Source organism: Chaetodon auriga, chromosome 16, assembly GCF_051107435.1.
Source record: "Chaetodon auriga isolate fChaAug3 chromosome 16, fChaAug3.hap1, whole genome shotgun sequence".
NCBI classification, from domain to species: Eukaryota; Metazoa; Chordata; class Actinopteri; order Chaetodontiformes; family Chaetodontidae; genus Chaetodon; species Chaetodon auriga.
In genome coordinates this window covers 4,162,262-4,184,904 of record NC_135089.1, presented here as the reverse complement: position 1 = coordinate 4,184,904, position 22,643 = coordinate 4,162,262, and the positions used below count along the sequence as shown (strand labels likewise).

At 44.5% G+C, this 22,643-nt stretch overlaps 2 protein-coding genes across 6 annotated transcripts; both read right to left on the bottom strand.

Moving 5' to 3' along the window:
* Positions 1-1,434: 1,434 nt before the first annotated feature.
* On the bottom strand, positions 1,435-11,653 carry ubtf (upstream binding transcription factor). Of its 5 annotated transcripts, none has more exons than XM_076753403.1 (21): positions 10,995-11,653; positions 8,520-8,578; positions 8,021-8,193; positions 7,852-7,935; positions 7,593-7,748; positions 7,441-7,505; positions 7,204-7,330; positions 7,000-7,110; positions 6,772-6,905; positions 6,541-6,682; positions 6,423-6,464; positions 6,178-6,288; positions 5,772-5,927; positions 5,502-5,648; positions 5,129-5,239; positions 4,945-5,033; positions 4,657-4,846; positions 4,525-4,572; positions 4,367-4,420; positions 4,149-4,277; positions 1,435-4,063 (listed from the first exon to the last, which is right to left on the bottom strand). In XM_076753403.1, exons 2-21 carry the CDS (start codon positions 8,554-8,556, stop codon positions 3,941-3,943), a joined length of 2,229 nt encoding a protein of 742 aa, XP_076609518.1. In that variant the 5' UTR covers positions 8,557-8,578; positions 10,995-11,653; the 3' UTR covers positions 1,435-3,940. The 5 variants fall into 5 exon arrangements, with proteins under 5 accessions (XP_076609518.1, XP_076609519.1, XP_076609520.1 ...); XM_076753404.1 differs by having other exon boundaries at positions 1,435-4,069; positions 4,158-4,277; XM_076753405.1 differs by having other exon boundaries at positions 1,435-4,066; positions 4,158-4,277.
* Positions 11,654-12,221: 568 nt separating this feature from the next.
* On the bottom strand, positions 12,222-20,728 carry slc4a1a (solute carrier family 4 member 1a (Diego blood group)). The gene is made up of 21 exons (XM_076753402.1): positions 20,566-20,728; positions 19,530-19,601; positions 19,254-19,309; positions 18,077-18,189; positions 17,941-17,987; positions 17,672-17,837; positions 17,452-17,587; positions 17,299-17,368; positions 17,145-17,187; positions 16,867-17,051; positions 16,556-16,763; positions 15,973-16,176; positions 15,733-15,881; positions 15,450-15,644; positions 15,086-15,331; positions 14,891-14,980; positions 14,558-14,724; positions 14,226-14,467; positions 13,960-14,129; positions 13,429-13,602; positions 12,222-13,331 (listed from the first exon to the last, which is right to left on the bottom strand). Exons 2-21 carry the CDS (start codon positions 19,554-19,556, stop codon positions 13,254-13,256), a joined length of 2,766 nt encoding a protein of 921 aa, XP_076609517.1. The 5' UTR covers positions 19,557-19,601; positions 20,566-20,728; the 3' UTR covers positions 12,222-13,253.
* Positions 20,729-22,643: the final 1,915 nt, after the last annotated feature.

The window sequence follows — 22,643 nt, the reverse complement described above, 5'->3', positions numbered from 1 at the left end:
TTCTACATAACAATTGTTTTTTGCCTCAGAAAAGATTTTGAATTCAGACAGGATTTGCAGTTGTACGTCAGAATGGTTTTTATTAAAAAGGTTCTGTCTCCTACATAAGTGAAAATAAAATAGAAACATCCCTCAAGGTGATTCAGTTCAATACAACTGCGCACTCCTGTTGAATCATAGTGATGTAATATTATTTAATGTTGACGTTAATGTAATTTCCCACCCATTGTTACCATACCAACATATTTAAATGTTACCAAGAGCATCCTACACACGCTCTTCAGATGTCACGCTGTTAGCCTTGCTCCATCTATATTTAGCCAGTAATTTTGTAGACAAGCCAATAAAAGCTGTGGTTGCTAGGAGATCTTGTGTGACGCAGCTCGGGCCCCGTTGATTTTATTTTGAAGGTACACTCAGTATGCTTCCGGTGTTGCTGACGGACTTGACGCAGGCCTGGGACTCTTACCGTCCACTTTAAGGCGTCAGTAAATGAACATTAGATTTTATCTGTGATCTTACTATCTGTGATCATTTGGTTGTGCCTGAGCGGTTGAATGAGGTCATCGTTAGAAATAATGCGCACTGTATGGCCAAAAGTATACGGACACCTGAACCTCACATCCATATTTGATTGTAACACATGTCAAACCAAAACCACATGTGTTACTCTGCTGCTGTAACAGCTTCTGCTCCTCCGTGAAGGCTTTCCACCAGATTTTGGTCCCTGGCTGCTGGGATTTGCTCCCAGTCAGCAACAGGGGCGTGAGTGAGGTCCAGGTGTGATGTTGGTTCAGGTCTGGCTCACAGCTGGTGTTCCAGTTCATCCCAAACGGAGCTGGATGGGCTTGAGTCAAGTTGTTCGGCTCCACAGTGGGAAAAACACTTTTTATGGAGCTTCCTTTATGTGGCTTTATGTGCAGTAGCGCTGACATGTTGAGACAAAAAGGGCACTCCCCAAACTGTCAAGGCTGGATTACCATCAGGGATAAACAGGAAACTGTCCCAGGAACCCCAGAACTTCAGCTCCTGTATGGACACGTGGTTTTGCTTTGGTTTTTGAACATTGTGAGTTTGCAACACAATAAGGTCCTTCTTTCTTTCCTGTTCTTTCCTAACATTGAGGCCTAGATGTGAGCAGGATCCTCCTGCTAAAAACTACTTTTACAACCATGATTTCTTCTTTAGTAAAAATGTTCAAAATAAACATTATGAGAAGGAATAACTGGTTGTGACTCATAAACGTGTACGGGAACCCACAGAAGTTTGAGAACTGGTGCCTTAATGTCTTTAATCAAATTGTGTTACAGCAAATCTGGAAGTGGGGAGTGCTCCAGCGAGACAAACTGTAAATGCTGCAAAGGTTGACCTCATGCACTCATGTTTGGCCACGTCTGCTTGTACGAGGTTACAAATGACACACACTTCTACCTGTTAAAGATCATTTTTTATTTGCCCAAAGACTTGAACTACAAGGACATAAGAACACCCTCAGCTATAGAAAACATCAAATTTTGTCAAATGATCAGCAGTACAAACTTGTAAAGCTTTGCTGTCTTAGATATCTCTATAAACCAACAAAAGGGAGAGAAGAAACAACTAAAACAGGTGAATTAAACCAAAAACTCTCCCCTGTGAGTGAAAAACTCACTGGCCTCAGAAGTCACAGATGAGGGTTTGCAAACTTAAAGCACTAACAAAACAATAAGCGCTCAATACAAAAACAGTATTTACAGAAAAATTACAAGTTTTTAACCCCAATTCCTCTGGCAACTCAGTTCCACAAATCCCTTTTACAAACGCCCATTGATCAATATCAGCAATAGCTTTCTTATTCCCTCCCGAAATTATTCAAATAGTCCACGCTGGTTTTGTTTCAGACAGTGATGAGATTCACAATGATCGAAATCAGTCCATTACTAATAGATAATCAATAGTTGCCACGTCCTCATCTGTCTGTGGACCCAAAATGACAGTCATGGAAGTCTTGTCATTCGTCCGTTTTCAGGTAACCAATGACACGACAGCGCTGAGCAGAAAAATTACTAAAGACCTTTGGAGGAAAAAAAAAAAATTGAGATTTAACAATATCTACATTCATGGTGTTGGTAAGATGTCCCCACACAGGCACAAACATGCATGCTGCAGTCACATCATGGTATGCAACAAAAACAATAAAAACAGCACACATTAAAGCAAAGAAACACACTCACACCCTCATATATACACAGTTCTGTGCATGCATGCATGCACACAAACTCACACAGAGGGACAGATTTACGTTAAGTGCACACTTTTTTGGGATAAGCATCGGACTAAAATCCATATGGACTGTAGTCAATACCATTAAAATTTCAAAACGAACTTGGAAAAAAAAAAAGAAACAAAAAAGATGAAAACCATTCAGTTCGACATCCACAAATGAATCCAGATGGATCAGAACACAACAATTAAAACAAACCTATCGACAATTCAAATAAACCACAAACGAAACGTAAAACAACGGTTCAGAGAAGAAACATGCACCAACAGTGTGACGTTTTCCTTAAAAAAAACTCAGTCACATTGAGCTCTAAATGTGGAAAACAACAGTAATCCCTTCAATGACAAACTGCTCTGGTCGCACAACAAACACTGTTTATTACTGTCAGGCCAGAACAAACTGCTGAGTCACACAGAATTGTTTCAGACTGATGGATTTCTGTGTACAAAACGTTTGATAAATGACAGACAAAAGGCAATGGATCCTACAAAAAGCCTTCACCTCCTTTTTTTTTTTTTGTTTCACAGCTCTGAAGAACACGGCAGTGGATGTTATCAGGATTCTGTTTGACACAAATCATCAGACCGGTCCAAATTGAGTCCTAATACAAAACAAAAATGTCTGATGACAGGCGCAGTGACGGGAGCAGGAGGATGTTTCTCTAAGTCACACAAGATGAGTGTTCTCCTAAAGAACATGTTATGAGGATAAAGGAATATTCTGAGTAAACTGCAACAGGTCACCTGAAACGAGAAGACTGTGAAGGCACAGAGCAGTCTGCACACAACAGTTGGCTCGATGTTAAGAACACTGCGCAGCTGTAAGTCTGCTGACAACAGAAGCTGAGAGAGAATCTGTGGCAGGAAGCCGCTGCTCACTCACCGTCCGCGGACACCTCGCTGGGCAGTTTTACGAAAAGAAATGGGAGGGGTGAACACTTCCTGTAGGAATGGTTGTCTTTTAATGAGAAGATGGCGAGTAACAAGTTGTGAAGTTTTCCAGCAACAAAAAGACATTCATAATGGCTTGTTTTTAATTTCCTGAAAAAATACCACCTCTTTAAGAACCAAATGATAAAATCTACATCAGAAATTGAGAATGGAGAACAACGCGACAATGTTCTGGAAAAAAAGAAAATAAAAAAAATAATGGAAACATTCTGAAGAGTGCAATTTTTCAGTACCCTGAACCCCAACCCCGACCCCCTCCCTAAAGTGATCCACCATTCTATGTTCTTTGGCTCTATGAAGCCACCTGTCTTCAGCTAATTACCAGAACAATAAAATAAACATTGCAGAGTTATTAATTACCCTCGACATTAAAACTCTAACCTTAAACCGGTGAACCTGCGAGTCGAGATTGAAACCAACGGCAGAAACGTTCAGGACATCACCAAACCAGTGGGATGCTGTTTTTGGCGTAACGTCAGCGGCCCGTGCTGTCAGGCGACCATCACACCGGGGAGGGAAAGAAACTGATTTTGGACATAAGGGCAGGGTACCTCCATGAGAAGATCACCAATGCAGCAACACAAAATGGGTGAGTGTGAAGTGGATGAGGCAATGCAGTGGCTCCCCCTGGTGGTGGGAGGAGAGCAGGGTTGGCACAGTGGCAGAGCTCCCTTGACTCTTGGCTCAGCTCAGCGCTGCTCAGTTCGTCCGGCGACGTCGGCCCGTTTCAGTCCGAATCAGAGTCCGACGACCCCTGTGAGTTCGATTCGCTGCTGCTGTCCTCCGACTTGTTCTCCTTGTCTTCCGCCTCGTCTTCATCGTCGTCGTCGTCGTCTTCATCGTCGTCCCCCTCCTTCTTCAAACGAACGATAGAGAAAATATATTCAGCACAATCAACTTCTGCTTCCTGTCGTCACCACTGTGGAAACAGAAACGCAACTCACGTCTTCATCATCGTCGTCGTCGTCATCCTCGCTGGATGAGTCCGCCTCAGAGGAAGCCTTCTCCTGCTCATCATCGTCTTCGTCCTCGTCGTCATCCTCCTCCTCCTCCTCCTCTGTGTCCTGTGGGGAGAGATGTTTTCAGGTGTGACTGACAGCTTCACTACACGACACAAGACAAAGACGAACTAAGACGAAGAGTGGGCACTCACAGATTTCTTGGACTTCGCCTTGGGGCCTCCTGGTTTTGCCGTGGTTCTTCTTTTCTGAAACGTCAAACAGTTCATCAGTTTTAAACGTGCCACCGTGAGATTTCTGTCCCGTCTGTGGCAGCACAGTGGCGATCAGAGCAGTGAAGTAACTGACTTACTTGTGAATTATATTCTTTGTAGGTGTTTCTCTCCTGTGAAGACAAGCTCTGTGGAAACGAGGAAGTGTATGTTAGATAAGTGCCCAAGAAGTCTCTACAACCCCCCTCAAACAACCAACAGCCACTTCTTACAGCGAGCCACTGTTCCAGCTGGACTTTGTACTGTCTCTGCTTCTCCTCTGCGATCTTCTTGTAGCGGTCTTTGTCCTTCAGCGGTAACCTCTGCCAGCGGCTTCCGATCTCGGTCATCCGCTCTTTCATCGGGAGGTGATTCAGCTCTCCGTTGGACAGCATCTCCTGAGAGAACTTCTGATATCCGTTTCTAGAGAGACCAAAGCGTGCAAAAATCACAACGCTGCGCTTCAAATAGAATCCACACACACACGCAACACGAAGAGGAGTTGGGTGGGACAAACGTACGATGGTGGTTTCTTGGGTTCACCCTCAAACTTCATCTTCTTCCCTGAGGCAATGGCGGCAGCAGGCGAGCGCATCTCGCACAGCTCTCTCTGTTGAGGACAGTTGGGTCAGCTGTTAGTGCTTTCTGCTCAGTATACAGATGCTGTGGTCTTCTACTGGACAATATCAGTGAATTTCCACTAACCTCGTATCTTTTCTGGTCCTCTGCTGCCTTTTTGATCCACATAATTTTCTCTTTTTTCTCCATGGTGCACCAGGTTGCCTCCATAGCTTTTTGTGCCTTTGGCCGGTCACTCTGCGAAGCAAAGATTCACATACAATCAGTAATTAAGTGAATCTGTTTCAGCCTTCTGGCTCGCTCGTTATCTATATGCTGTGAACGGAGCACTTTGACTTAACATCTGAACACCATGCGAGCCAGACGACCTCCAGACGTGGTCAGACTGACCCGATCACGACACATTGGGACCCAGCATGAATCCCCATCTGGGCAACATGTCTGAATACAGATTGCACTCTAATGCCCCGTGTGAACGGGGTCTAGGAGTCATGCATACCTTAAATCTGGCCAGGTAGTCTCCGATGACACTCTGCTGCCAGATGTCCTGCGCAGTCTTGGGTGGGTCCGGCAGACGACTACGATCCTCCTTCTCCTTCTTCTCAGACTCAGCCTTCAGGACTGTTTCCAGGCGTTTATATTTCTCCTAAATGACAATAAGATCATGAGAAAAATAAAACACACACATCAGTATGTTTGGCTCCTGTGATCCACTCACTGTCCTGACATTTCTTCTACCTTATAATACTACATTGCATTGCCGGGTTACCTTCTTCTTGTCTGGTAGCTCATTCCACATGCGGGCCAGGAGCCTCGTGAGCTCGCTGTCAGAAAGGTCCGGGCGCTCCTGCTGCAGTTTCGGACGCTTCTCCTCAGAGAAGATGAACATGGCTGAAATTGGCCTTTTGGGTTTCTCTGGATTGGCCTGCAAGTTACAGAGAGTCAGTCAGGAGGTCGGTGGTTCGATCCTTGGCCTCCACAGTCATCGGTGTGTGAATTCATGTGTACGCCACTTTGGATAAAAGCATCTGCCAAATGACTAATTGTAATAGTAATATCAGAGAAGGACGCTACAACATCTAAGTAACTATTAAATGCCCAGAAAATACTGAACTTTTAATGCCTTAAAATACGATATCCAGTGCTGGAAATCAGTTTGTTTGCCTGTTTCTTACCTTTGCTTTAGAGTTCTTCTTTTTGGAGGCAGGACTGCTGGCTCCACTGCCCCTCTTAAAACCTATCTTCTCCTCAGATAAGACCCGCTGCTGCTCCTCCTCTGACAAACTCTGCAGATCCAACGGCAGAGGAAAATACACTTCAGAGAGTCAAGCACACAAATGAGGAGTGACGGCTGTGACGTGCAAACAATGAGCACAACAAAAACAAAGGCTGAAGCAGAAACCAGGCAAATGAGACTCACACTGACGAATCTGTTCATCTCAATTTCATACTCCTTCTTCCTCTGAAAAGACAAACATGACATTTTTAGACAAAGTTGTTTTTTCTTGTCTTTCTTGACTTGCTGGTTCTGAGCTCACCTGTTCACAGCGTTTCTGGTAGCCGTCCTTCTCGGCCTGTTTCAGCAGCTTCCACCGCTGGCTGCACATCACCATACGCTCTGTGCTGGGCACATCCTTCATGTTTGACATCAACTCCGCACAGAACATCGAGTAACCGTTTCTGAAAGCATATGCACACCATAAATTATACTCAATTGGCTCGCTCACGGGTCAGCGGCCCACCACCAGCGGCATGCATCTGTGACTCACGGAGGAGGTTTGTCGGGTCGGCCGTCAGATTTGTCTTTCAGGTGCCTCTCGGCCTTGGTCAGGGTGGACTTCACGATGTCGTCTTGTGTCATGTTCAGCTCCGGGTGCTGCTGGATGTACTCTCGCATTGTCTCCTAGAACATGGTGAACAAAAACACAGTTAACATTGAGGAAAGGTGGAAGGTAGTCATCACCGCCCTCCATAATTCTACCACAGCCCAGTCTCACCTCGTACTGCTTCCTCTGCTCCAGAGACTTGCTGATCCACTTGAGTCTCTTCTTATCAGACAGCTGCGTCCACTGTTTGCCAAGACTGTCCTTGATGTCTTTGGTGGTCGCCTGGTGTCGAACAGAGAAAATGAGCATCCGTGGCATCACAGTTACAGTTCAATGCTGCATTTTATTTATTGTGTTGTCGATGTTTAATCTTACGTCTGGGTGTGTCTTGAGGAAGGCCTTCTTTTCATGGTTGTACCACAGCTGTTGGGGTGTCTTGGGCTTCTCTGGTACATTTGAACCTTTCTTGGTCATGCTCTCCACAAGATCTGGGTGCTCTTCCCTGCATTTACACACAATAAACCAACATTTAAGCACAACTATCGCCCTTAAATTTGCTGCACATGCAGACCTAATATCCCCACTGTTTATGACATGTGCTCATCATCTCACCTGAACTTCATCATGCTTTGCACAAAAGATTCTTTGTCTCTTAGGAAGTCGTCGACATATTTTTTCTGAAAAGAAAGCAATATTTTTGTTAGAAACTGTATCAAACAGCGCTCGGGTCAAGCTTATTATTGTGGCATCTGTTCTTGGCTGACCTTCTTCTTGTCAGGCAGCTCCCTGTACTTCTTGGAGAGGATTTTAGTCAGGTCGAGGTTGCTCATCTCAGGGTGCAGCTTTGCATACTTGGCCCTCTTTTCCATGAAGAAGCGGAAGTATGGAGTCAAAGGCTTCTTGGGGAAATCTGGGTGTTTCTGTGTATCAGGGGGGAAAAGTGGAGCAAAGAGACTTAAGACTCAAGCTCCACTCAGACGGCGAGTTTTTCGTTAGCTGTGTGAAATATGGACTGTGACTCACTTTTATTTTCTTGCCCTTGTAAGGGTTTTTGATGTAGTCCTGGGCATCGACTATCAGCTCTGTGAGGGTCCGGAATTTACGAATCTGGGCAGACAAAGAACACGTAGATTCAGCAGAGCACAAAACAGACGATAAACAATCAATATGAATATCACTAAACATGCCTCACCTCTTTGGAGACTTCCTGCCACTTCTGCTTACACATCTCTGCTGTGTAGGAATTGAAAGCCACCTTCTGCCAGTCGAGGTGGGACTCCGACGTTTTGTATTTAGTCAGGTCTTTCTGAGGCAGGGCCACTTTCATGGCCTCCAGCAGTTTTAATAGGTCATCCTGTGCCCACACTGCCAGAACACAAAAACAGATGAACGGTCCGTAACTGTCAGCTAAGTCACAACACTAGCTCTAACATCACTTTGTATGCCTAATATGATCCTTCCCCTGAGATAAAATCAGTCTGGTATGTTTTTAATCTCACAGGGTGTCATCACTGTGACTGCTACAGGGACCTGTGAAGTACTGCAATGAAGTGCACCATGATAGAGTGAATGTGCAAAGTTTGAACAACAGCTGATGAATGGTGGTTGTGGGAGTTTTGAAAATGATAATTAACTTATTTCCATGAATAGATTGTGTGATACGTGTAAACAACGCTGGCACAAAATCTCACCTTGGACTTGGGCTGTTGCCTCCATTTCTCCATTCATTTGTGGGTGTACTGTCTTGTATCTACAAAAGCAACAAAAATCAAGTTATCAAACATCTTTTCCAGTAATATCAACTATAAAAACACTGAAATGCATAACTATGTATGTTCATATTTTGCCCGTACTTCCAGAACAGTTGTTTTTAAACCGCCGAGTTTTTAGTGATAATGTTATTTTAAAGTGTAAATTATTTATATGATCGACGATGATTTCTTAAAAAAAATAAGGAAAGAAAAGTGTTTTGATTTAAACGTAAAACAGTTTCAAAGTGGTGTCATTTAAATTTGCCTCGACATAATGGTTTATGTTCATTACACCGCCCCTTAAACGTTTACGCTACATGGTGAGACATAGGCTATTGCTTGTGACGGCTTCAAATCTCAAATAACACTGCGGAGGGTTCAACTAGCACAACTAGCTTCGACAACAGGAGTCTCCGTCGAGCAAAATTCTGCCAGCCGGAATTTGGCGTATTAGTCCCGTCATGATTCCACAACCTAAGTATCGTGGACACGCAGGAGCGACCATTTTCTCGCCCGGTCCGCTCGGTAATGGAGGATTTTCTGTCGGAATGGAGGTTGGGGAGGATACGCGGAAGGAGGAAGCGAATGGACGTGGACGGACAGGCAGCTGTAGGCGACCAGCTGACCACGGACGGGGGATCTGCTTTCGGTCTCCGACAAGGGGGAATGGTGGCTTGGAAGTACTGCAGCCAAATGCGCCACTCGGCAGAGGCGCCTCATCACCGATGGACGCGGATCTAGCTCCGCCGTGCAACCCTATAATCTTCCCCTCCGACGGTTACTCTAACTGGGGCGAGGAAATCGATAAAATAATCGCTTGTGGCTAATAAATATGTTCCAAGAGTACGTAAAGACCGCTTTATTCAAGTTTTTGGCGTTAAATGGTGCGATTTCAGAGCAAAACCCCGTGCATTCTTCAGCGAGGCGTAGCCGAGCTGTGATCCAATGATGGCGGCTGCTCGTTGTTCAACGTGTCCTTGGTGGCCCCCAGCTCACTGTGGTGTCCACGGTGTGACCTAGCTGCATTAAAACCTCCATTACCGACATTTATGGGACTAAAGAGCCGCCTTATCATACACTCTGAGCCGTTAAGGCATCAAATATACCTCGAATTTCATCATAATATACACATTACCACAGCATATGGATGGTGAAAAATCGGGAGCTGAGGCATTACATGACCAAGGGCAACTTGGCACGACGAATAAAAATTAAATTGAACTTTTAGCTAATATTTGTCGCCATACATTTTTAGAAAGGCTAACATTTAATTAAAAAAAAAAAACTTTAAGCTTATATTAAGAATCTCCAGTTTCCAGGAGGGTAACTGAGACTTAACGGTACTGTTTACAACAAATCATTCAAAGCAGTAACGGCGGTAATTTTAGCTACCGTTAAACGTTCTAGTTTCGACAAACCGTGCCAAGTTCCCGGCAAAAGACATTTTTAATAACTGTAACAATGTCCGAGATAAATTCATGGTGGTGGGCTGGAAGGACTTGCGGAGGCGCAGGAAGAAAGAAGAAAATGGAAAATATGCTTAACGGCCAAACGTTACAGCCACGACCGTACTTTAAGAGTTCATTTTAACGGCGACTGTTAGCAGTTTCGGCTACGGGATTTCGCGGTTAAACTGAACCGAAATTGTTCGTTAAAGCTCAAAGGAAACACGTTAAGAGCCGAGGCTGAGCGGCTTTGACTGGCGCGACAAACAGCTCCTGGTCCGCCATGCTTCAGCTCTGCTCTACAAGGAAACCTACCGTGACAAGGTCCAATGGCGCACTGCAATCACAGAAAACGGGGCTTAAAACTAAAGCCAGGGCGTTGCAGACTCCCTTCCCTCGGTCCAAAAGCGTACAAGCGAGATCGAGAAGGCGGGTACTCGGAGCTCGGTCGTCGGTGGTTCTGGGGTAGTCGGTGAGAGAGAGAGGGGGAGAGAGAGGGCGAGTCTCTGCACGGTGAGATATTAAACCGAGATCCCTGATGGCTAACCGAGAGAGGCGGCTGGCTGTTCCGACAACAGCCGCATGGAGGTCTCGGCGCGGAAACCGCTGCTAATTCCCCCACGCAAATACCCCGGGTGCAGCACGAGTAGTCGAGTTTCGATGAGGGGAAATACCGCAAAACAGTCGCTGGGTGTAATTTGGAGCAAATACCACATTTACCTACGGGTCCCATCAAGTTTCCTCCCCGCTGTAGAGGACAAGAAATTCGGCTATGGCCGACCTCGTCTGTACCCTGCCACAGCGGTCGGTTTATTTCACTGCTACAACGCGGCTACCGACCGAGGCGCTTATAAGAAAACTAAAGCAAGCATTAAAAGTCGATTTTGTGTGTTTTAGACGGTTATTCTGCTTTGTTTTGTCGTGTTCTCTCGCCGTATTATGAAACCGAGCGGCTGTTTGGTTGGCTTACCTGTCTCTCGGCGTGAGCCTCGGCGTCGTTGTGGAGGAAGAAGGGGAGGGTTGAACGATAGCCAGCACTGCGCCGTCGGTCCTGGGCTCCAGTCCCCGCAGAGATGGTCCTTCCCCCCCGCCTCCATCTCACTCGCCGTCTCCCTCCAGTCAACGCACAGCAGCTCCTCTCTCTCCATCCAACCATTTCGCTACGCCGAGACATCCACATTTTTCCGACCCCGCACCGTCGTTTCTGAACCCAACCGACGGCGATTAGTTTTACTCCGCAGGCCGACCCTGTCAGATACTGAGCCGAAGTTTGCACCACGAATATTTGATCAGGTATCTGAAGGTTTCATGGAAGCCAAAGTTATTCTTATCTACTTTAAGTGCAAACATGTTATCCCTATAACTTAATATAATTAACATAAAAAATCTTTTGTTTTTCAAAAGTTTATCACTTGCCCATATCAATATCAGATTTAAACTTTAGAAAGAACTATCTAAAATGTCTTCAGAGTAGCCTCCATGCATTTTCACATTGCTCGATTCCCCATTTAGCAAATTGTACGAAGCTGTTTGACAGCTTCATTTCGGCCCAGCATGTTTTTTCTCTTCAACTCCACCTTGTGTGTTTGTGGGCGGAACCCCCGGCCGTCCAATCAGTCCGTCCGATTCGAGGAAAACAAATGACTTTCAGGCAGTCGGCCTTGTTAAAACTGTGCTGCATTCGCTTGCTGTCGGAAAAGTTGGCATCAGAGCCTAAGAGCAGCCGTAGACATCGACGCTGGTGTGTTCAAGTGTTCAAACAAAACACTGCGACATAATGAAGTAAATAATAACACAAACAAACTTGTAGGCCTAAAACCAGAGTTTAATGTGGTCATTTTTATTTATTTAATTCAATGAGTTTGTAGTTTCTAAATGTCCTTTTGTTTTTTTTAACTCTTACTTTTAATTTTCAATATGTCTGTATTTGACTCTGCCCCTGTTTTGATTGAAAGGTGATGACTTTTTTTTCACCAAATAAGCCTAAAGAAAGTATAATTAATGGTAATCATAATAGCAGAATAAAATAGGATTTTATAACATTGAGCTGAGTTTTCAAAAGTATTGGATATGTACAGTATGTCACAGTTTCCATTATGTAGTATATTGTGTCTGTAGATAAAATGATATAAGTGAGCTGTGAGTGATGTGAAATATATTGTATTATCAATGTATTGATAAAAAAATTGACACCTTTAAAGGCTGTTTTTGTTTTTAATAAAATGAAAATCCAAAGCATGTACAGTGTTTCATCACACAAACACATGATAGGCAACATGACAAGGCATCATAAGATACATTTACAAATAAGTTCTTCCCTGATTATATCATCAGTACAACAATCAGCTCAAACAAATATGTCATCCACTATCAACCCATCACTGCTCATCCCATTTTATTATGATGAAAGTAATTACACGCTTAAAGTAAGATATAAGTGCATTACACATCTTTCGATACATATTCTAAACAGGTCATCTGAACAGGAAAGACCAAACTGTTCAGCAAACCATACACAATATTTCAAATGAGGCAAACTTGAGTAACACAATTTAAAACATATTTTTAGACTAAACAGGAAAGGCTACTGTATAAGGCAGATGTGATAATCCCACAAAAATCTGTTCATATGTGCATATCTAAAGAGCTGAATAATATTATATATATATTATATATATCAAATTTGCTGAATTCAAATAGTGAAATAGTGCTTAGGTGGAATCATAGTCTTACAATCGGCAGAGTCACTCTGAAGCTATAGCGTAGTGATGCACTGAATGAAAAACTAAATCCTTAAATGGATTTATCTCACATTTGAAGTGAAGTACTTCTCATTTAAAGAAATAAAATGTTCCTGCATTATGAAATAACTAAGCAACCTGATAAGAAACTAAAGGGAAGCGTTTTTAATAAATTCAAACTAATGTCACATGAAAAAAATTAAATATGAGTATGAAATGTGGAAAATGAGGGGGGTGGGGACATGCTGTATTTCTTGATGACATTATGGACTCTATTCCCGGTTCTCTGCTGTGTTTCATGGCCACAAACAGATTCAGCTGCATGAATAATGGATGCATTCTAGAAACGAGAGGTATTTTCCTTTAAAGATAACAGAGTAGTTTATATATATGTTTACAAAGGCATATTTTTAAAGACACCTGATTACTGGCAGTCAAGAATTCAGTTCATTTGTAAGTTTGTAAGTGAATCATGAGTGATGTGGTGTTCATGGCAGTGGGGACTCATCGTACACATCCTTCCCAGGCTCCTCCTCAAACGTCACTTTGGCATCATCTGCGTCCAGCTGCAGCACAAACGCATCCAGTCACATACCAAATAACATGATAATGTGTGCCTTAACTTGGCTGTGTAACGTGTTACAGACACAGAGGGCTACTTACACATTTCATCTCCATGACAGAGAAGAGCCTGCCAGTCATGAGCATGCGCAGAGGGATGGTGAGAATGAGAACAAAAGGCAGAGCCAGAGAGAAGGGACTCATCTTCACTATCCACAGGATAGCCAGGCACACGAGCTGGATCAGAGTGAAGAGATGCATCCGCAATGTCGACACCTGCACAAATGACATCGGACGAGAGCGTTCGAAGGCAACACAGAGTTAAAGACTAATATGAAAATGAACAGAATGCTAATTTTCATTAGAATGATTTACAGGGGGATTATCATGGGCTAAAGGACACTAAAATATAAGGGAAAATAGAAGACATAAGCCCAGGAGTTCAAGGGGTCAGAGGGCCCCTTGGACGGGTGTGCTTATACTTCCTTGTTGGAAAGTCAGTCAGATGACTCTAAAGAGCTGCAAAATGACCAAAAAAAAGACTGCAATGACTTATCTCCAAACATAAGGGTGTTTCACATGAAAATATATTAATGGTTAAAGTTCTGAGCTCTATTTGAGGAGGCTTCATACCCTGGTGGCGTAGGCATCAGAGGGATGGTATTTCTTTGGTGTAATCAACAGAAGCATCCTGTCCCACATCTGGATTCCACTCAGAGAGGTGATACCCATGTAGAGGAAGATGCCAAACAAGGCTGTCATTGGAATCATCTTCAGAATAGGTTCCATGAAAATGGAAACACCTGGAAGTCACAGAAAGTGAATGATTATTAAAGTAAAAATGTAAATTATTGTGACCTGTCTGTGTCTGCAGCAGAACTGTAGATGGCAGCACCTACCAACCATGATGGCCACAAGAATGCCGCTGATCCTCTGTTCAATCACCTTCTCGATCTCTGGTTTCGGACCCTTGGACATGACGGTGAGAGCATTGGCGTGGGTGACGGATCGCACGGTGGCAGCACTCAGCCAGGGCACACCGAAAATAGAGGAGATGCCCCCCATGGTGACCAGGATGAGCAGATCCCAATGGAAACCGGATCCTTTCACCATCTTCCTTTCAGGTTTGCTCACAATCAATCTGGCAATTCACAGAGAGCGTTGAAAGTCTTATCTTAGCTTCACAAGTGATAATGAAGACTGACGTATCATTATTTACAGTGTCACTCACGTAGTAATCTGGGACTCCAGGAAGATGAGGATGAAGACAAGCAGTGCTGGTACACAGCATGCGCCCATCATCCAGATGGGGAAAGGCTTCTTTTCTCCCATGGGGTTGATGAACCAGCCTCTGACTTTTGGGTTGGTCACCTGAACACCTTTTGGCACAACCAGTTTCTGCAAGGGGGCAGGATGATATTCAGTCAGCTCATGTTTCACCAAAAAAAAAATCACAGAACGACAAAAGCTTTTCAAAAACTTTGAGACAGACATGCCAATAAATTCTAAGATTTAGGATTAGTACTGTCAGAAATGATTTAATTCGCCATGACACAACACTCACCTGAGTGTAAGCATCCTCAATGCTGATATCCACAGCGATCATGAAGAAAATAGCAATGGGGACACCGAAATCTCCAATCAAACGACGGATCTAGAGACAAAGAGAGCAGAGGATCCCTGATGGTCAAAATCACAGAATCTACTTAATAGCTTTTTCAATAGTGCACAATGTCTAGACACAGAGAGTTGATCTTACTGGGCCGGGGAGGAAATGACCATTCTTGAAATGGCGGAGGAAGTACGCAATGAAGAAGCAGCCAAACATCAGGCACATGGACAGCAGGGCAGTGTTGGGGTAGGCCCTCTCAATCTCCAGCTCGTGAATGGTTATATTGCCATCCTTATGGTACTCAACATGCTCCTTGATGACCGGGTGGAAGGGGTTGTCCAGTGTGCTGTTCAGGTGTTCATAGTTCAGAATCAGAGGGTGGGTTTTGAAGATCTGAGATGAGAAGTCAGAGAGAGCAAAATAAGGGACAGCAAATGATGCGTTTACAGCAGTGGCTGAAGGGAAATGATATCTGTGATGAGAAGTGGATGATGAGATGAAGTGAGGAAACCTTGAAGAGCTTATTGAAGGTCTCATAGATGAAGATGAGAGAGATGAGGATGGAGAAGATTTCCTGAGTGAAGCGGGAGATGAATCTGACCAGGAAGCTGCCTTCCACAGCCACGATGATGACCACGATCACTACCAGCCACATCCCCACCCAGATACGGCCTACAATGTACTCGATGCCCTGGGACTTGCAGAACTAGTGCGGAAAGAATGAAGTAAATGAAGTAAAAGTAGCTTGATAAAGACTTATTTTGGAGTTTTGACACCTGACAACTTGTACGTACAGCATAAAAAGCTTCCTCAAACACCAGCAGTGGGCCGGAGAAGCCGATGACAAGGACAGGCTGGGCGGCGATGAGACAGAAGATGACGCCCTGGATGCTGGTGGAGATCATAAGCTCTGACACACCCATCATTTTTTCTGTTTTGTCAGCTAAAGATAGACAACAGAAAGAGTTAATAATAATATCAAAGGCCAATAAACTCCTGCAAAACATATCTCTCTGTCTGGAACTCTGTTTTACCCAGAAGCCCTCCAAAAGTGATGGCCGGGGACAAGGCAGCGAAGTAGATGAAGATGACGGCAGCGAGGACCTGAGGGTTCACAGCGTCTGTGTAGTCGCTGATGTAGTGACGGTAACGGCGCTTCAGGTCCTTCACCATCCCACCGAAAGGGTAGCCTGTACGGGCCAGAGGGTCCTCCCGAGGCTCCTCCGGAGGTTTGTCAACTGGACAAGCAAGCAAATAAAAGTCACATTAATATTATTTACACTGAACCGGCCTTTTCTTCTATTGCCTTTAAAATAAGGTTGTTTTATTAGCCTTTTTTTCTCCAGCACAGGCTACATCTGTCTGTTTTTTTGTTTTCCAAGTATAGATTTCACCTGAAGGTGCTATAAATGTTAGAGCTGATGTTCTCAAGATTAAGCAAAGATGACCTTGCTGCTTGCCCCTCCCACCCCTGTGGCTCAGTATGTGTTCTTTTCTCTGTCTTAATGCTAAGTTAAGATAACTTAGCATAAAGACTGGAAACAATGGGGAAAGCAGGGTTAATCTAGCTTTAAGTCTTGGTTGCTGTGCACTGTAAGTATGTCATTGCATGCTGACCTTTGACCCTGTCGCCATAGGCAAGACGGGAATCGGTGGGACGCAATCTGTCACACAGCATCTTCCTCTGGAAGTTGATGACTGGTGCAAGCATTGCCTGATCCTGGATCTCAGTGGGAGGGATCACAACGCTGCAGTCCATGAAGTCAGCGATGGCGTTGGTCAGATCTTTGTCAGTCTGGGCCAAAAAGGCCTCCATACAGAACACCTGTGAGAACAGAAACACAGGAAGATTTGACTCACCTGTGCAAAAGCTACTTTTCATTGGTGGGGTTGTGTGTGGTGTCTTCTTTTCTTCTTTTCTCTCTCACCCAGTCAGCCATGAGGGCACCCATGGCTCGGCCACTTTCCCTGTAGTCTACTCCGCTCTGGCTGGGACCCACCAGCACAAAGACAAAGCGGACAGGGACGGGACTCTCCAGGGCGGACTCCATCACCACAGAGTCACGCAACCTCACAAAAGCCACCGCTGGTTTCTGCAGGAAATCCAGGACCCCTATCGAGAACACCCTCGTTTAACCATATTCGCCCCAGAGCTACATACAAACACATGGAGACACATAACTGCATCAGATGTACGTGAACATACCTGAGAGGACCACTGAGGCCTCCACGTTGTCAGTGCTGTCTCTCTGCAAAAAACAACAGCAGTACACTAAATGTAAGCTCTGTTATGTTAAGACATGATAATAATGAAAGGATGAAAATTGATTTAAAAAAGTATAAAAACCCAAAATGTATACCGTCTTGGTAACAGAAAAGGTCTGCATCTCAATGTCTCCAGAGGGAGTAACCACTGGGCCCTCAGACTGACTGGAAGGACAGACAAAATGAGCACGTCGCACACTTTTTTATGGCATTGTCATCTTCCAGGAAGAGAGGGAGAAACGAGTTACCTGCGTCTCAGGAGGAGAGCTCTCAGCAGGCCATCCCGGTCACTGGCACGAATCTCATCCTTGTTCAGCAGCTCATCAGCTACCTTCTCAGCCACAGCAGACAGACTGCTGGCATCCAGGTCGAGAACGACGGCACCTGAGCACATTTGGGTTGTTTTTAACTGGACGTATTCATCAAACATGCACTAAATTTCAGCTTCATTTGAGGCTGTAAAGGCACCTGTGCTCATGATCTTGCGGAGTTGGATCAGGCTCTTAAAGCTGAGATAGGAGACATGAGAAGGACCCCATTTTCCTGTGGCGGGGTTGAAGTTCTCCTCGTAGCCCACCCAGCGGCCAGTCTCCTGCCAGCAGCTGCCCTGGAGCTCATTCAGCTCCACATAGGCCTGTGATAAAGCAGTGTGGGTCGTTCATAAGCATACCAGCAGTTCATGTTGGTTTATATTAATGAACTTTTATATCTGACGTGAGTGAAAAACGTCCACTAACTTGGGCGTCCCCTCTTGTGGTGGCGTTGGTGTTCACATTCAGATAAGCTGGAAAATAGACACAGAAAAGTGAAATTTGTGAACAAATATTAAAAGTCAAATCACCATCAGCTGCATGGCCTGCGAGGGGAACCTACCATCTGAATTGCTGGGGATGATGGCCTCAATAGGTGGCTCATTCTCCTCCTCCTCCTCCTCCTCCTGCCTCCTCCTCTCCAGGTCATAGATGCCGCTCTGGCCCGGCAGAGAACTGGTGATGTGGAGAAACAGAAACATTAGGGATGAGCATGAGTGCTCCACAGCAACACCTCCTGATGTCTCACCAGGGCATCCATTTTTTTTATGATCTGTGACGTGATTCAAGTCAGAAGGGAGAGGAAATGTGGGATTTCTTTGAAAATGTACATAATTGTGTCTATTTGTTAAATTACTCAAACGGCAAATGGCTTAAAATCCATCCAGGAAAGAGCCTCAGTTTAGGCTGATTAAGTTCTCCGTAAGTAGGAAATTTTGCCATTCTCCCTTTGGCCACAAGAGGGCACGATTGCTCAACCTATTTCTTACCATGGACTGCTTTATACAGGGATTTTGTACCCTGCGTTTAGACTCTCAGGTTGTTTGCTTATGTCTCAAGGCAGCAATATTATTATCTTATTATGATATGATACTGTGTAAAAAGAAATACCATCAGTAAGAAAAACATAGTGACACACTGAGACAGAAGCAACCAGCTGAGGGCTTTTCCTAACCCCAACTCTAACTGGAAAACTGCATTAATTTAGCTCTCTGGGCACTTGGGGAAAGTGTAAACAAGCTGGTTAGCTAGTTACATACTCAGCAGATACGGTGCAGCGCTGGTTCAGTCTCCACTGACTCCAGAGGGAAATATCTGGCTTCTTTAGCTGCCACACTTGCCCCTATGATCATGACCTAGTCCGCTGTTTTGTGGTAAGTTGGCATACAGTAGTGTTCACTGGAGCTTTTCACTTGAAACAGCTGCCTGCTGCAGCTGGGGATAAATCAAAACCAAAACAATGAGCTGAAAGAGGCTGAAATGATCTGAGCTGGAGGGAAGTGCACACTCTGTCATAAGACCCATAAAACTACTGTTTAGAGCAGCTTAACTATACTGAACTTGTTTGTGTGGGTGGTGAAGATATGAGGGAGCACTGCCTGACATGCTCAGCTCAGGGCAAGAAAGACCCCACATCTTTTGTCTTATCAGATGCAGAATTTCAGCACACATGTACAGCTCTTATACACAGTGGTGGTAGGAACACAAGTGCAGAGGCCTGAATGAGAGAAAGGACTCACAGTCTCACTGGAGAGGGGAAGGCCGAGTCATTGTCTTCATACGACATGTCGCTGCCCTAAACAAGAGGAGAGTTGAAAAATAGAAAAATATTTAACAGAAGATATCGAGCACATCGACAGCTCCAGACCAAAGCTCCAGGATCCCTTTGTTTTGTTTCAACTTCTTGAAATGTTACCTGAGCACACAAGTGCAGAGCTTCAATGCAAAATAATAATAATATGAGTCTTAACGCTGAAGATGTTACACTGTTGAAATATCAAAGGAAAAAGACAAACCTCCTCAAAACTGAAGTTGTTTTCCATTTATGCTTTTTAGATGTTGAGTCTTTGAACACTTTTATGCATCCCCTAAAACAGAGAAAGAGTTCAGAGTTTTTTTTTTTACTGGTGATTTGTGAACACAGAATCTGGAATAAACAAAGAATATTTCTACTGTAAAAGTGAGCCTGGCAGGGTGTTGTTACTCTCAAGGAAAATGTTTCTGAGCCACTTAAGGCAGCATCGATGTAGATATCGCCATCTACCATCACACAGCTGCTCTGAGTCTGCAGCAGAGCCGCGACTCGGCCCGATAGTCAGTTAGCAGTTGAGAATGTGAACTACGTTATAGTTTAAATAGAAGACGTACAGAGTCTTATCTCTGGGTTACACCCTCCTTCAACCAGACTCCTCTGTTCTCTTCAGGAACAGTACGCTGAAAAATGCTCCATTTAGACTGAAATACTCCAAATTCACACCAATATATTTCTCATGATGTGAGATTCAATTTCACCAAAAACTGAACAAGCCTGGCACTTTTTTGTAAAATTGAAAATATTTCTCGCTCACTCCCGTGGAAAAACATAGTCTTGTGTTTTGCACTTCCACTTTACAGTTGCACAAAATTGATAAGATTGATTGTAATGTTTGAAAGAAACAAATCTACAGAAATGGCCAGTACATCATAGAACACATCATGTAGCAGTCACAGTTTTTAACTCAGTAACAACGAGAATAGGCAGATATTTAAAAAAAAAGAGAAAAAAGCAGGTGAAATACTGTCTGAAGATAAATATCCCACGTGATGTTTGAATTCTTTACAGAAAATAATATTTTCTTTGTAAATGTTAAAATTATTTTCCTGGAAAATTATTTCAGCTCAAGAAAGAACTTCAGTCTGAACTCCTGCTGTCACCGAACAAACATGGCAGAGACGTCAAAGGTTAGAACATGCTTGAATCCTGTCAGGGTCCATCCTGTTTGACCTCTACCCTCTAGTCCAGTTGTGTCATTATGTGTGTCTGACCCCTGTCGGGGGAGGCCACACCCTTACCTGCACGCAGGTCCTCCCACCTGGTCTCTGGCACTGGGAACAGGACGATCTCTGTTCTGTCAGCCTGGACGAGCACCGGTGATAAAGTGAGCCAAGACAAACGAAAAGAGCGACAAGAGAGGAGCGGGAACACCCATATGAAACTACGTCGACCCTAAGAAGCGCTGTACCCCACAACCGCTGTGGTTGCTCAGCAACCTGGTGGGGGGGTGGGGGAGATAAGGCCTGTGTGACAGAGAAGCAGCCCTATCGGCTGCAGACACCTTGAGGCAGGGATATCCCAACCCTAGTCTGCCCACTCCGCCCTCCCGGCACGAACCAGGTTTGAGTTTTGGGGCAGTGAGATGAACCTGAACCTGGACCAGCAGGCCTAACCCCATCCTCCCTGGGGGCCATACTGGGGGTAAAGAGGGTAGGAAAGGGGGCAACATACAGCGTCAAGAGGAGAGCATCTCAGTACGTCATCATGTTTACTTTCTGGGGATTCCCTCATGATGTGGTGGGGGGAGGGGGTTGGGGGGGGGGGGGTTATTCCCCTGCCCCTGATTATCTTGAGAAAAGAGATGAGTTAATACATGACTTTTTTCATCCCAGCTCTCCAGCGGCTTGTCTCATGACGACTGTGTGATTCCTCAGAGTTACTGAGGTCTTTTCTGTGCGTGGCTGACACAGAGACCTTAATTCACCTGTTTGTTTCCTGCTTCCTGTCATGTTCTGTTGCCACGTGCTGGTATAAAAAGTAGTCAGCTTGACCCTTAACTAAAATAAGCAAATCCGCCCATATCACACCAGTTTCAGCTGCACTTCATCGGCTTCCTGTCACACCAGTTAACAAGAAGTCAGCTGGCCTGTTGTGCCACCTTCCTCTGGAGTAACATCCCTGATGATATCAGTCTTTTGATGTCTTTAAATCACTCAGCTTTCTGCCCTCGTGCTCATCCTTTCACACCCTCGTCCCTGTGAACATTATCCTCACGGTGGGTTGGTCTCGCTCTTAATGAGCCGATTAACTTCATTACTTATGGTTCATGTTTATCCTGCTGATGAGATGTGAACAAACAATCTGCAGCTGTCTGATAACCAGTGAATCTTTCTAGCTGTCTGTTGTTTTTGTTTCTGGTTCCCACAAGCTGCCAAGCTGTCGCTCTCTCTCTCTCTTTCGTCTCCATCTCTCTCTAGTTTTCCCCTCCTCCTCCTCCTCGTCCCCCCCCCCCCTCTCTTTTCACTCTCCTCCTCTGTGCTGGACCATCAGCTGCACAGGAATCTCTCTCTGCTGGAGCTGCATGGATGAAACAATCAGTATTATGCATGCAGACATGTGCCTGTTTGTAAAATAAATTAATGTAAAAAATTAATTTGTAAAATTAGCATGCTAGCATTCCTTAATTAACGCTGAACACAAAGTACAGCTGAGGCTGGTGTTATTAGTTTTGCAGGTCACAAACCAAAGTGTTCTGCACCAATCCATCCAATAATTGTTGAGACACTTTGACGAAAAAACCTCATGGTCCACATTCACCACGCAGTGAAAGTACATACAAAGACCCCACAGTGAGGGACGGTGGGCCCCCAGCTGAAGACAGTGTGGCACAGGCCTGTTATCACCAGCGTGGAAGCTATCTGCTGTGTCCATGTGTCTCCACATAAAGTGGACACTCCCAGTCTTCATATAGCCATTTTCACCCAGACAGACGGTTTCACAATCTTTAGTCTTAACACAATATTTGAGAAGTTTTGTGGAGCGTGAAGCACACAATGGCTCTACAGACTGCAGGATTCGGACAATGTGTAAAAGAACAAAGCATATGATGAATAGGAGACCGTAGAATAATCTACTTTTAAAGGACATGACTCAAAGCAGCTGCAGCCATGTGGATGAAAAGTGATTTGGACTTTTTAACCTACATTTGAGGAAGCTAGAAACTCATTCACTGCAAGCTTCCAGGTATTATTGCCTAAATACAAAATACATGTTTGCAGACATATTCAGCACCTCTAACAGGACGCATCTAAATCATCACTGGAAATCATCTGCGTGTAGTACTGATTGTAGTACAAATACGTCTGTATCTGGAAGG